Source organism: Anabrus simplex, chromosome 2 (genome assembly GCF_040414725.1).
Source record: "Anabrus simplex isolate iqAnaSimp1 chromosome 2, ASM4041472v1, whole genome shotgun sequence".
Taxonomy (NCBI): domain Eukaryota; kingdom Metazoa; phylum Arthropoda; class Insecta; order Orthoptera; family Tettigoniidae; genus Anabrus; species Anabrus simplex.
In genome coordinates this window covers 213,806,605-213,821,640 of record NC_090266.1, presented here as the reverse complement: position 1 = coordinate 213,821,640, position 15,036 = coordinate 213,806,605, and the positions used below count along the sequence as shown (strand labels likewise).

The window sequence follows — 15,036 nt, the reverse complement described above, 5'->3', positions numbered from 1 at the left end:
TTTTTCTTCTGCGATTGTGGGGGTGGATTGGTTTGAGTGGGGGTGGTGGTGGTGGCGTAGGTATAGTTTGTGATTAAGCGTCTTGGTTTATGGGGTAGGTTTGTAGTGAAATATCTGCTGATGGAGGTGTGGTTTGGATGGTGAAATCTGTGGTTTTGGAAGTTGTCTGGGTTCCTTTGGATTTTCTTTTAGGCTTGGAGGAAGAGAGTTGATTTGCTGGAAGGAGGAGTGGCTTGTGTGGCGATGTAGTTTTTGATGGGATATTTTGGGACTGGAAATCCTTAGTGAGGAGTGTAGATTATATGGAGATGTGCTTGACTGCTGGGTGGGTGGGTGGGTGGGTGGGTGGGTGGGGGAGGTTTGGGTTTGCTGGTTGACGGCCTCGGCTTCTATGGTGTGTCGTTGGTTGGCTATGTTGTGGATGGGATTGATAGGAGTGGGGATGTTAGTTTTAAACAGAATTTTGAGAATTGGTCGGACGGAAGTGTTGCGGTGCGGGGTGACCAGTAGTAGGTTATTATGAGTCTCTTCTATGACTGCGAGATGTTCGTCCAATGTGGGCATAAGTGCGCTGATAATATTTTGACGAGTTATGTGGACTGGGTCGGTGTTATTGAGGTTAAATATTAGGACTTGGCATTAGACTGAGAATGTGAATTCAGAGCTGTTTTGGACGTAGAAGAAGGGAATGGGAATGTCGTCTTCTGCTTGGTCTTCTGATGAGGCGTCGTTTTGGTACAGGTGTTGGGCTGGTTTGGCTTGGGCGTAGGTTTGTGTGGTTACGTACGGTGGAGATCTGTTGTGTTGGAATTGGGAAGGGGAAGGTTGGTTATTTGAGGTACGAGGTGGTAGTTGAAGTAAATTGTTGGGCTACTGCCTGGTAGTTTGCCATGGTGACATGTAGTTGGTTGTATGACTCGTGGGTCATTGGAGGGGTTGGGAAGGTTGTTTTTAGGTGAAGCACTGGTTGGTCAAACTCAATTTTAAGGACTGGTGAATATTACTGCGCTCACTCAGTGGGCACGGTCGAAACAAGTGTAGCTTTACCGTGTTGCACCGGGATAAGTTTCGAACAAGTGACCACATTGTGGGCTAGTGACAATTGCTTGCTTCATTCGTGTGTCTGCACAGTGGAAGGCTGGCAGGCTGGCTGGTTTGGCTGTCGGTGTATGGCGGCGGCTATTGGTTGTTGGTCTTGGTCCTGCCCTGTGATTGTCTTGCAGGCAGGCAGAGCGGAGGCTCGAGTTGTCGCTTGCAGTGGCGAGCTGGCTGGTGCTGGTTGCTAGCTCTCCATGATGTGCTCTACTAGAGCTGGAAATTTTTAGATTCCCGACCGATTGCGTCCTTAATCTCATTTTGAGGTGTGGCTCTTAAGAGCACTGACTGGTGGGTTTGTTCGGTAGTTTTTCTGGTACTTCAGGGAAATAGTGGAATGGCGATGGTGGAGGTACTGACATGTGGTGGGTGGCATTTATTTGCCATTGTTTGGGACTTAGGAATAGGTGACTTCTCTGCACTTCGGAGGGTGCTGCCATCAGTTGGGCTCGTTGAGAGGTTTAGGAGGGATATATTTAGGGGACGAGAATCTAATTGTGATGGGAGACTGGAATGCAGTGGTAGGCCAAGGAAGAGAAGGTAATGCAGTAGGAGAATTTAGATTGGGACAAAGGAACGAAAGAGGAAGTCGGCTGGTTGAATTCTGCACTGATCATAATTTAGTCCTTGCCAATACTTAGTTCAAACACCACAGACGACGGCTTTATACGTGGACGAGACCTGGAGACACTTGGAAGGTATCAAATAGACTTCATTATGATTAGGCAGAGATTCAGAAACCAGGTGTTGGATTGCAAAACTTTCCCAGGAGCAGACGTGGACTCTGACCACAACTTGTTGGTCATGAAATGCCACCTGAAGTTTAAGAAATTGAAGTATGAAAAAAGATAGGATCTAAACAAGTTGAAAGAAAAGAGTGTGAGAGATTGTTTCAGGGAACATATTGCACATAGGCTAAATGAAAAGGCTGAAGGAAACACAATAGGACATCAGGACTTGTTCAGTTGGTTTTTGAGGGAAGTGTAGGTGGTAAGAACGGTAGGGGTAGACCAAGGTATGAATATTACAAGCAGATTAGAGTAGATCTAGGATGCAATAGTTACGTCGAAATGAAAAGGTTAGCACAGGATAGGGTTGCATGGAGGGCTGCATCAAACCAGTCTTTCGACTGACGACTCAACATATTTAGGGATGGGTTGTCGGTTGTTGGGGCATGCAGTTTCTGGGTAGGAAAGGTCTTGGGTTGGGATGCGTTGGTTATGTGGTGCTGGTTAGTAGAGAGCGGAGATTTTTCAGATGTTCTAGGGTGGGGATGATTTGTGATGTGCTATCCAGATAGTGCTAGGGAGAGGGGTTGAGGTTAAGTTTTAGTAAGGAGGGAATTTTTTGGTTAGTTGGTTGAGGTTGGCAGAGCTGTTTATTTGCAATGTGGTTAGCTGTTATTGCTTTCATGAAGAACGGGCAGTCTGGATATGAAGCGGCGTGTTTGTCTTTACAGTTAGCGCACTTGACCTGGTCTGGGACTGGGCAGACATTGTGGTGGTGATCACCAGATCTGTTGCAGCGGGTCTGATTACTGCAGCTTGCGGTGGAGTGGTTTAACTGTAGGCAGTTATAGCACATGAATATGAGTGTGGATTGTGAGCGAAGCTTATATCGGGTAGTACGGGTTCGATTGCTGTGGGTAGGTGTTGTTTGGCAGGTAGGTGATTGTTGAGAGTTATTAGGAGGGGTTTTTTTAGTAGCGAGGAATTAGTTTGGGTGGGTTCTGTGGCTGCAGGTTGTGTGTTTGGATTAGTTTGGATTTCCTGTTCAGTGGTTAAAGGAGAGGTTGGGTGCTGATGTCCGTTAGGGATGGTGATGTGGTGGTTTGGGAGCTACATTCACGAAGTGTAGTACCATCCTCCGATGTTTCTTCTTCATCTTCTGTATCTTCAATATCTTCGTACTCGTAATCATCTTCTACTTCAGGTGCCTTTTCTGATTCTTGGTGAGGGTGGGCGTCTGAGAGGCGGAAAAACATGGGTATGGGTCTGGGGACTTCTTTAAGCGCTGTTATCCGGGTGTGAATTTCTCGGCCAATGTTGTCTTTTTTCCTTTTGTCAGTCATAGAAGAGACTCATAATAACCTACTACTGCTCACCCCGCGCCGCAACACTTCCGTCCGACCAATTCTCAAAATTCTGTTTAAAACTAACATCCCCACTCCCATCATCAATCCCATCCACAACATAGCCAACCAACGATACACCATCGAACCCGAGGCCGTCAACCAGCAAACCCAAACCTCCCCCTCCTCCCACCCACCCAGCAGTCAAGCACATCTCCATACAATCTACACCCCTCACTAAGGATTTCCAGTCCCAAACTATCCCATCAAAAAACTGAAGTCTTCCGCTACGGGGGTTGTTGTCAGAAACATTTTCCCGGCCTCCTCGAAAACGGGCGAACCACTCCTACACACACTTGAAGGATAGTGCTTGATCTTCATGAACACGTACCAGCATCGCATGCGTTTCTTTCGGTGTCTTGCCAAGCTTAAAACAAAACTGTACATTGATCTTTTGGTCGTTCCTATTCACTGTTCAGAACCAACGCACTAAACACGCACTGTGTCGAACAGGTCCTACACGGCACACACACGATGCTCAACTGAACAACATTGGGAGGAGGTGGTCAAAACCTGCTGCTACACACGTGCAGCGTTGTGTGTCGCCAGTGTTGTCGCATCGACCGTTCTGACTTCATTCACCGAACTTTGTCACAGGGTATATTTGTGTAAGGGACCCGTGGTCTCCGGTGGCTCGTTTTGGTTTGTTGTCTCGATTAGCTTTGTATTTGTATTGCACTAAAAATATTTGTTTTATGTCCGTCGTAAATGTTACTGACAGACGCCGCTGTCGGAATTTTGTCCCGCGGGAGTTGTTTAACGTGACGGAAGACGACGGCACTGATTTACCTTTTGAAACTCCCTTCAAAAGCATATTATAGGTTTTTAAAACAAAAAATTCAAGTTCCGGCTCCATGGCTAAATGGTTAGCGTGCTGGCATTTGGTCACAGGAGTCCTGGGTTAGATTCCCGTCAGGATCGGGAATTTTAACCATAAATGATTAATTTCGCTGGCAGGGGGGCTGTATGTATGTGTCGTCTTCACCATCACGACGCACAGGTCGCCTACGGGCGTCAAATCGAAGGACCTGCATCTGGGGAGCCGAACATGTCCTCGGATACTCCCGGCACTAAAGGCCATACTCCATTTCCAACAGAAACCAGAATGATAAGGGTTACATTACATTATTATTATTATTATTATTATTATTCTGTAACGAGCCATCAAAAACCACGGGTCCCGTATAGCAGTATGCTCGGAAGGTATCCCTAAACAACCTCCGAAAGTTTGTCGCAGTTCGGGTTCACACTGTAGATAATGGAAGCTCCACGATATAAAAAATGTCTGACGTACGGGGACATTTAAGAATACGGGAATTTAAAACGTTGTGTTACCAACGTATACATGGTAAAGACGTGATTCTCTGACACTGTAGTGAGACAAAGCGTAGCACACGTCCTGGGGTCTAGGCTTTTGTCCGCACGGTGAACTCTTGCGTAACGCTTGCGACCATGGTATTAGGAGCAAGGTAGCAGCTTCTCTTTAGAAAAGAATTACGAAGTTTTTGAGTAAATCTACTGCATTGCTGGCAACGGGAGTACAATAAGAGTGGGCATTGTTGCAGTCGACAAGAAATAAAAGTCTGGTTTCACACTAGATCCAACCATACGATTTGATACGGACCCCGAACAGTCACAAGAAGTTGACCGTGAACAGCAGCATATTTATAAAAGAAATACGTAATGGAGAAAGCCCCTGTCCTGGCCTTAATGATAGGTAGGTCTGGAAATATCGAAGGACATTTCTACAATTCTGCGAGTTATTTGAGATTCCTAATCTGTTAAGCTAAAAGTGGCCGTTCTCGCACTGAAAAGTGCAATATAGTACACATTCTGTCGAATCTTTTACATTGTTGATTAGTACAGCGAGTCAAAATGAAACTCTCACACTAGGGAAGCTGGTTTGATATTCAACAAAAAATATAATTCTTCATTTTAGTCTTGGTTCCGCTTTAACAAACATGCCTCTCAAAAAATAAGATCCCTAGAAGGAAACCATAATTTAATTTGATCGATTGCAAATGTTTAAAACATTTAAGCTCTCTGAGCATTTTCAATCGTGAAATTACCAGCGTTTCGCCCCACTGTAGCATTGGGCTCATCAGTTGGATTGCTACTCCTTTCCAAGACGCTGGCGGCTAGTGCGCCGTTTAATGTGAGACAGATTCATTTAAAGGATTTAAATAGGGTTAGGTAAGGTTATAAGCAAATTTGTAGAGTAGTCTGTAGATAATCGTCGCCCTGTGTGAAGTACTAATTCTAGGCAAAACTCAATTTTTAATTTATTTCAGTAATAACATATTACAGTGACGCCGAAGTTTGTTTCAAGTTTTGTTGGTACACCGTCTGACAAAACATAAAACAAAATGAAGCACGCAGAAGGCGAGGAATAAACAAAATCAACCCCCCTCCCCCCATGCCTGGGTCCATGAATTGATTCGGTTAGGAAGGGTGTCATATAGGATTTGCATCCTCCCCTGAGGCAAGCTGGCCCACAACTGTTGTAACTGATCCTTGATATACTGGCACCGAGACGGAGTTGACTTTCGAGGTGGTCCCGCACATGTTCTATCGAGGACAGATCTGGGGATCATGCTGGCCACGGGAGTACCTCAACATCACGCATACAGTTCATAGACATGCGTGGACGGGCATTGTCCTGTTGAAATCCGGCACCAAGATAATGTCGCGTGAGAGGTAACACATGAGGACTCAGAATGTCCCTGACCTACAGTTGTGCCGTCAGAGTTCCCTCAGTCACTACCAGCCGTGACCTGAAGTCATACCCGTTGGCTCCCCACACCATGGCGCCAGGAATAACACCGATGTGCCTCTCCAAACCACTGGAAGAATGGTACCTTTCCCCAGGTCGCCGCCATACTCGCAGGCGATGGTCATCCGTGGTAGTGCGGAACCGCGATTTTTCGCTGAACACAATGCGGCGCCATTGATCAGCGGTCCATTTATCTCAGTCACGACACCATTCCAAATGGAGCCGTTTGTGTTGTGGTGCGGGATGACACAGAATGTTCCGGAGAGTCACTACTAGTTTTCGGATGGCAGGCGCAGATATGAAGGTGTTAAGGTGTGTTCGGTGCTCAATACGGCCATCCTCTCTTGTGGTCAGACGTGGCTGACCGGAAACTTGACGAGTATGCCTGCCCTCACGTTTCCATGCAGTCCGTCATCAGGCCACTATCACGTCCGAATGCCCCCACAAATCAGGATATTGCATGATTCGACCAGTCGGCCAAACGTAGACCCACAATGAGGCCCATTTCAAACTGTCAGTTGCTGATAACGCTGTCTCACACGAACACGCGGCATCTCAGTGTTCTTCACAGTGATCACTCAACATCTGACCCAGTTCACGTCTATTATACACCCAACCAGGCCTGGTAACACTAAACACGAACGGCACTAATGCACTCTGGTGGCCGTTATACCTGTCGGATATTTGCAACTCTAGTCATTCACATACCCGCCGATGATGTGTACGTGTAGGAAGTTACAATGACATCCGACCATTTCTTCTGGGTGCTTCAAGTTTTTGTCACTGTGAATTACTCGCAGCTCCATCCCTTACGCAGTCTGTCAGTCATGAATGGTGTGATAGTTCATAGGATCAGTTGGAGTGTTCATGTCAGCGGGCTTGGCAGACTGGTATGTAACAGTATCTTCTGGGTCAGTGAAGAAAGCGAGAAACTTTTCTTTCCTTTTCCTCCCAGTACTCTTCAATGACTCCTAGGCTACGTATGATAGGTGATCGTGGATTTGTCGAGGATCCAAATAATCTTCGGGTTGAGGACTCATCAATTCGGCTGGCTTAGGAAGTGACAGTTTTCATGGTTTTGTCGAGCTATTTCACAACGATAGACAATATTATGTAGTAACATTGCGTGTGCTTTAGACAGTTCGATTCTCAAAATTGTTCATGTCTCGGCGATAGATCCTGTACCTCCAGTGTTGTCACTTATATCCTGAGATCTACTGAAAATGGGTGTAGTGCCTCATGTCCTTGCTGGCAACGGCTCTCTCTTAACTCCGCTACTAACATGTTACTGTAACTATCAACACTAATAAATATAAATTTTGTAGCACGCTTTTTTCCCTCTCAGTCCCTGGCTATGGTGTATGGGTTACGGAAGTAGGCTACTGCAGGACTTGGAAGCGCTGAAGCTGGAGGCTCTGGGTTTGTTTTCTGGCTTGTCTAGAAATTCGTTAAACTCAGTTGAACTGTCTAATTGTAGAGGAAACGACCTTCATTATAAAAAAAAAAATTGACTGAGGAGTTCATGTCATTATGTAACACTGTCGGCTGACATCTTGGCAGGCACGAACTTCAGCATTTTTAAATGTCTTTGGGATCGCAAATTGACATTTAATTTGAGAGAGGTCATTTCAGTTCTAGAATGTATCATTTGCTATTAACCCAGTAATAATCATAAAATTCTGTGCATGACCTGCCTTGTATCCTATTTTACGACTTCTTGTCTAGGTACAACTCAGACATGCAGTATTCTAATTTTGTTAATGTCTGTCTGCGGCAGAGTGGAAGTGGCAGCAACGGCCAGTCCAACAATGCTGGAGTACCTGCGGACTGCCTGACTTCCAGCTGTAAAGAGAACGTTCATTCCAGTTCAGCTGAGAAGAAACCTTGCGATTCATCACCTAAGTTAAGGTATGTATGTTCCGTACCTTCTTGATTTATATTCTTATTTCTGTTTTCGAATTATCATGTAGTCAGTGCTAAAATTAATCAGTCTTATTTATTGTCCTTCCTTTGAGGAATGTGGCTTTGTGGGGTTTGCTGGATCGTAGCTTAAAATAATTACGTGGGAGGGAAAAGAGAAGGGAACGGGATAGCCGATTGACATCTTCGCTGGCTACTCATAAAATTAACCGCTGTTCAAATCCCATATGTTTTGAAATGAAGTCAACGTCCGGTCGTGAGAGGCGACTAAAAGTGGCGGCCAAAGAATGATGGATCTTGAACCATGTGATTACCTGTGATTAGTACCATTACGCGAGGATCACCATGGGTCTGTATCTAGTATCATCGTGGGTGGGTCACTGTGGCTTTTATAGTACGACTATACGGAATACCACGGATTTACGTTGCCTGTAATTAGTTCCATTGTGACGAACACCAAGGGGTCTGCGTTATCTGTGATTAGTACCATTATGACCCCGTGTGGGTAGGGGACGCAGACGAATACACCCACGGTATCCCCTGCCTGTTGTAAGAGGCGACTAAAAGGGGCGACCAAGGGAAATTATTATATTAGAACCATGAAACTCTTTGTGATTAATACCACCACGCGGGGAACACCATGGGCCGCATTAACTTGCGCGTAGTACCACTATGTTAGGTACGAAATAGGTTTGTGATTGGTAGCAAACAAGAGCGCGACGGCTTTTACAGTACCTGTGATTAGTAGCACCCTATATGAGCGACACCATGGTATGACGGAACCCATGGTTCTAGCTTGCCTATGATTAGTACCCACTATATGAGGAACACCACGGGATAGTACGAGTCCCTGCGGTTAGTACTTTTAGGTGATGAACACCATAGGTTTACGTTGCCTGTCAATGGCGCCGCAATGTGCGAAACACAGTAGGTCTGTAATACATGTGCAAATTTCTTTACCTGTGAGTAGTACCATAACGTATGCAATACAGCGAGTCGACGGTACTCTTGATTAGTACCGCAACATGACAAATACCATGGTTCTACTTTTCTAGCGATAAGTACCATTATGAGGGGCCGACTTGGATTTTGGACTCATTTCGACTACAAGCATCATCGATTCAGTATCGTTCTATAGAAGCAGTCCCTTGGTCAGTAATACTGTTGTTTTACGCCAGCTTCTGTGCGTGTGAGGCACTGTGGGTCGGTTCCACTGATCGTTTTACATTCATATCCATCCATCCATCCATTCTGCGTCCTCGCGTTTTGAGTTGTGGTCAGTGGAGGATTTTGGGTTTTTAATTTGTCGTCTCATTTCGTACCATTAGGGCCGATGACCTAGATGTTAGGTCCCTTTAAACAAGCATCAATCATCATCAATCAATCGGTACCATTATGTGAGAACACCATGGGTCTGGGCGTTGCCTGTGTTTGGTACCAACATATAAGTGACACCGTGGGTTTGCGTTGCCTATAATTAGTACCACTCTGTGATGAACCCCACGGATCTAGCCGGCGCCCGTGGTTGGTCAGACTAAGTGAGAAACACCATGAGTCTGCGTTGCTTGTGAGTAGGCCTAGTGCCCTTACGTGATGAACACCATGCGTCTGTGTTATGAGTGCTGTCATTGTGTGCGACATACCATGGGTCTAGATTACCTGTGATTAGTACCACCATGCGAAGAACCCCCCTGTGATTAGTACTACTATAGGAGGGACTCGATGGTTCTGCTTTACTAGTGATTAGTACAATTGAGGGGCCGGTGACCTGTATTTCGGACCCCTTTGGACAAAAGCATCATCTCGGCAAACCGGCTCCATGGCTAAATGGTTAGCGTGCTGGCCTTTGGTGACAGGGGTCCCGGATTCGATTCCCGGCAGTGTCTGGAATTTTAACCATCATTGGTTAATTTCCCTGACACGAGGGCTGGGTGTACGTGCTGTCTTTATCATTTCATTCTCATCACGACGCGCAGGTCGTCTACGGGAGTCAAATCAAAAGACCTGCACCTGGCGAGCCGAACTCGTCCTGGGATCTCCCGCCACTAAAAGAGCCATACGCCATTTCATTTCATCTCTGCAAATACGGCAATGTGAATTGGATCCACTAATTGTTTTGGATTCATGGTCCTTTTATCATAATCATTTATTTTAGATTCTAGTCAGTGCATACCTTTTGAAGTTTTAATTATCGTTTTATTATGTTGCACTTCGTACCATTAGGGGTCGAAGACCTAGCTGTTAGGCCCCTTTAAAAAACGAAATCTCCTCTTGACTGATTTCAGAGAATAGTCCACCCAAGTAGGAAATTGTGAAGTTTACGATAAAACTCAAAAAAATGTTTTTATGACAGATGAAACATGAATGTTATTGTATGCATTCATTTATTGGTGTCTTTCAGTTTTTAATTGTGTGGTTAATGGAACCTGTATGTAGTCTGAATTCATATATTTCTCAGTAATTTTAGGAATTACTGTTTATGATGAAAAGGTATGAAAATAATTATGGTTAATGTTAATTCTAATGTTTTTCTCTTCGCAGTAAAGTACTTATTTAGGTTACTAACAGTTCATATAAGGCGACGAATTTATTGCTGCAGGCCATGTAAACACGCGGAGATAAAGGTATAAAAGTTTCTGTAAACGAAAAGTGCGTGGCTCAGTTTGAATAAAATTTGGTATGCAAAGCTTATACTGTACACCCTTTCAAGCTGCTATATCATTCGTTCAAAATTTCAAATGGTTTCATACGAAGCTGATGGTAAAATACGTCGCGTGTTTACGACGCTCTCGCGAGCAGGCGACCAGGAGTTTCCTGTCGCCTGGAGCCGCGTATATGCAGGAATGCATTATGACGCAACACGCTGCCCACAGGATTCAGTTTCTGCGTTACACTCGCTTGTAAAGGAAAATTTTTAGAACAGCTATCTGTGTTCAGGCCCGCCTGGTGGCCATGATCATTAAGGCGCTGAAGTCCAAAACTGTCTGACACCGAGGTTAGCCGGTTCGAGTTCCGTTGGTCGAAAAAATTTTCACCATCAGAATGTTGGCCGGCAGGGTAGGGGAGGTAGTGGTGTACAATGTCTAATCACTAGATTGCGTGCCAAAAGCCTGGATTAAATTCCAAACCTCTCCGCAGTGCTCATATGGAGTGAGGGCATATGACGCTGTTGGTGATTCGTCCGTCGGATGGGGACGTTAAGCCTTGAGCAGACCCCTTGGTGCTATTCGACAGGAGTAGGATATGTTTCCCGGCACCGGGTTTCACCCTCTCCCTACTATCATATATCACGTCGTTCATTTCATCTCTAACTCCTCTGAGGTTGACGTCAGGAAGGGCATCCGGTCATAAAAACCCGCCACGACAGATTCATCTCACCTCACACCCGATCCCGTAGGAAAACGGGACAAGGGTTGGGCAGACTGAGCTGATTTTTAATAATGCCGCTTACTCACAACGTTGTAAACGGTATCGCGAGAAGAAAATAGGACGATAAGGATTTTAAAAGAAAGGAAGGGGAAAGACATGCAAGGAGAAGGAAGATGACACCTGTCCAGCTACTTATATGGAGGTAAAAAGTTAACCATGGGAACTTTTTAAAATGTCTCCGTCGGTGAAGAAACACAGAAGAAACTTCAGGGCTTGCCAACAATTACTTCCTGTTCAAGTCTCAGAAGCAGAATTAACTTTTTTATATTTTTCATTTTATTATACCGCATTTTGTATTTCTGATCAAGTTTTCATTCAAATTGCGTTAAGCGCTGAATCTTAAGTTTTAAAAAAATATTTGAGTTCATTTTACTTCACTGTTATTAGTGTTAAATGTGCGACAATTCATAAAAAACCACTTCACTTTATTAAGTAGGCCACATGTCAGTATCTATATTATTATTGGGAGGAAGGAAGCTTGTAGTTATATGTGGCCTATAATACCGCGATCATAAGCCACGGGACATCATCATTTACGCGAAATTCGAACCACCGGACGTGACTTTCACATCAAAAATTACACATGCCTTAACTGGGACTCGAACCCAGTCCGTCTTGATGGTTGCAAGCAGCTTGGCCGCTGCGTCATCGCGCCTCTTCTTTGTTATTATATACTGCGATATTAAATGTACATTTTATCATTCAGTGATCGTATTTGATGCGGAGTTTAAGGTTTATTAGCCCCTCATGCCATGTTGCCATAGCACTGATTCGCGTGTGTAATCCCGCGTCGCTGTCAAGTAAACACCGACGATCATTTTTAACTATATTACGAAGACATTACGCAACGTACGTTTTTTTCTTTCGCAAAATGTACCTTTGTCCTTCTCGTAAACAATATATTAACATTACCAATAAAAGTTACCACAATTCGCAGATCTTTTTAAAAAGTAAAGTTATGTTAAGTTAAAAGCCCGTTCCATGTAAATACCGATCGCTACGTTTAGAATTTTATAAAATCGCATGCATTAGATTTTACAACAATGAATTTTGGGGAGATTATTAAGTATCATCTAGACATTATCATGTATAAATCTCAATGTGTACAGATGGTAAGTTTCATATATATGTAAAAAAGAAACGTACAAATGTAAACACGCGTCGCCTGGAATTGGAGTTTTCCTATCCATCATATTCCTTAAGACTGGCCACGCCTCCCAGCCACATATTAACACGCAGTCTATCAGAATCATTTTCGTTGTGTTCATTTTCCTATGCTTGTGTGTAAAGGAAAACGAACGTTAAATACATTATACTATAGGAGTGCGTAAATTCGCCATGCAAACAACATCCCTACAACACGGTACGGTAAGATCCATTTTCCTTTACACTTTAGCATAGGGAAATGATCACAACGAAAATTACTTTGATGGGCCGCATATAAATTCGTGGCTGAGAGGTGTGGCCAGTCTTCAGCACTATAATCGGCAGGAAGAGCATTGAGACATAAGAGGATTTAAAACAAAGCCATCGTTAAGTTTTGATGTATGCTTCCACGGCTCGAAGTTCCTAGTCTTTTGGGATTTTGTAATGTACGAAACGAAACGAACTGCTATGGTTACTTGACGTAGTATAGAATTAGTAATAATAGTAACGATACATCTAGTTTGTGGCAAAATAAAAACAAAATTTTAAAGTCACGCGTACGCAAGGAAGCGATTAACAAGGCACCACATAATCCAGACGCTATGGAAAATCAAAAAGTGTTTAATAATATTATTGGGCATGAAAGCTTTCTCTAAATGTGAAGGAAAGGGTGAAGTCAAAGGGAGCGGACTATACTAAGCGCACAAGAGACACCTATTCTGATCAAAACACGAGAGCTTAGCCTCTCAATTTAACAGCGTTACGTTCTATAAACGTGTAACATGACTGACTAGTTTCGAAATGGAGTGCGCTTATATCCCTGAAACATACAAAAAAATTTATTAACGATCCGCGATTACAATGCATAAATTCTTCGAATAAAAATTGTTAAAAGGAAGGATGTGTAACAACTTGATGAATACTAATAAATAAAATCATGAATAAAAATATATAAAATATATAAATAAAATTATAATAAAATAGCATTACTAAAAAACTTCATAAAATACTTGAAATAAATTAAACTCATAAAAATAGTTAATCGAAATGTCCGTAGTATGGGCGCCAGAGTTCACCAGAATGGATCCCTCAAATTTAGATCGAGCATGATAAACTTTATATCCCAGGGCGAGTACATAATGCTGCGTACTGGTACATATGCTGCAGGCCTTACCTAACCTCCTGAAAATGACTAAATAGGTAGGAACTGCACCTAGGTTCATCAATAACTCCACTGATTCTAAAATAGCTAACTATGTTCGTAACAAAATCCGTGCATGAGCACCTCATCAACACACACAATTATACATATAATACATACACAAATGATTGCTGGAAGACTCCATATTTACAACAGCAATAATGAAAACGGTGGGAAAACGAAAGCGAGAACTAAGCCACCATTTGTAGATAGTTCGTTGAAGACTGTACATATACGTATATAGGAACCCTTCACTGTCTCTGTATCAATACGACTTGTCATTTCTCATAATCGGCAGTTATAACATCACACAGATACTATACCTCGTAATACTGTGTCCAGACTTAAATACTTATTGTAAAGATATATACATTTGAGTAACACGCTTGTCGAACCTGAATATAAATTATGGAAAGTCTGAGATAGCTTCCACCACCATATAATGCCAGGCCGCCACAAGTGCTAAAATACTTAATGCGCAAGCACTCCACAATCCGTCGATCAGCCACTTTCCACGAACATAACAAGACTACGCTCCACGAACGTTTGAAGTCCAGTCCATTGCAGCCGCGTCACTCCAGTACCGTGTATCAGCACTACTTCCTTCTCGTACAGTGTGTCATTTGTGGTTCCCGCCGTTTTTTCAACCTTTATAGGTATCAGTATTCCCCTTCCTCTCACATGGTACGTCTGGATTGGTCCTCGGCAGCCAATCATGAGTGATCCTCTTGTCAAGACCATGCCCTGAACTTCTCCTTGCTCCCGAGACATCAACAAACTCTCGGGTGTTCCACGTTAGTCATAGAACTTTCCTAGTACAACAACAAGCTCATCTCATCAGGCTGGGATATATGCATGACTCATAGAACTTCCCGACAACAAGCACATCTCATAACACTGGGATGCCCGCATGAGTCATACAAATTACCAGAGTCCAATATATAAATGTTTTCCCACTCGTGCAAAACAAATTACTCATACTACGTATATGGAGACCTTCCAGCTTACAAATATTAGTGACAAAATATACAACTGAAATACTGATGAAAATAATAGTAATAATAATAATAATAATAATACTGACAATATCTCTCACTTCTACATATAGTGCGGGGGTGTGATATATGTACTATCACAGATGGATTAAACGCCAGTAAGAGTTGTCAAGTCCAGGTCAAACAAGAAAACCATTGATTACAATAACTACTCAGCATTAATGTAGGGGCCAAGGGACGTACGAAAAAGAAATACGTATAGGCTACAATATATTTAAGCAGAAAAGGAAGAGAAAATACAACGAAAGTCTCTTGCCCTACTTTACTTTCGTTGAACATGAGGATT

At 43.4% G+C, this 15,036-nt stretch overlaps 1 protein-coding gene across 4 annotated transcripts in view; it reads left to right on the top strand.

Moving 5' to 3' along the window:
• LOC136864010 (uro-adherence factor A) overlaps nt 1–15,036 on the top strand; it is a 639,417-nt gene that overhangs the window by 272,029 nt on the left and 352,352 nt on the right. For all 4 annotated transcript variants that reach the window (XM_067140507.2, XM_067140506.2, XM_067140509.2 and 1 more), the window contains one exon: nt 7,777–7,907. In XM_067140507.2, the coding sequence (XP_066996608.2) occupies nt 7,777–7,907 (131 nt within the window). The remainder of the gene's footprint in view (nt 1–7,776; nt 7,908–15,036) is intronic.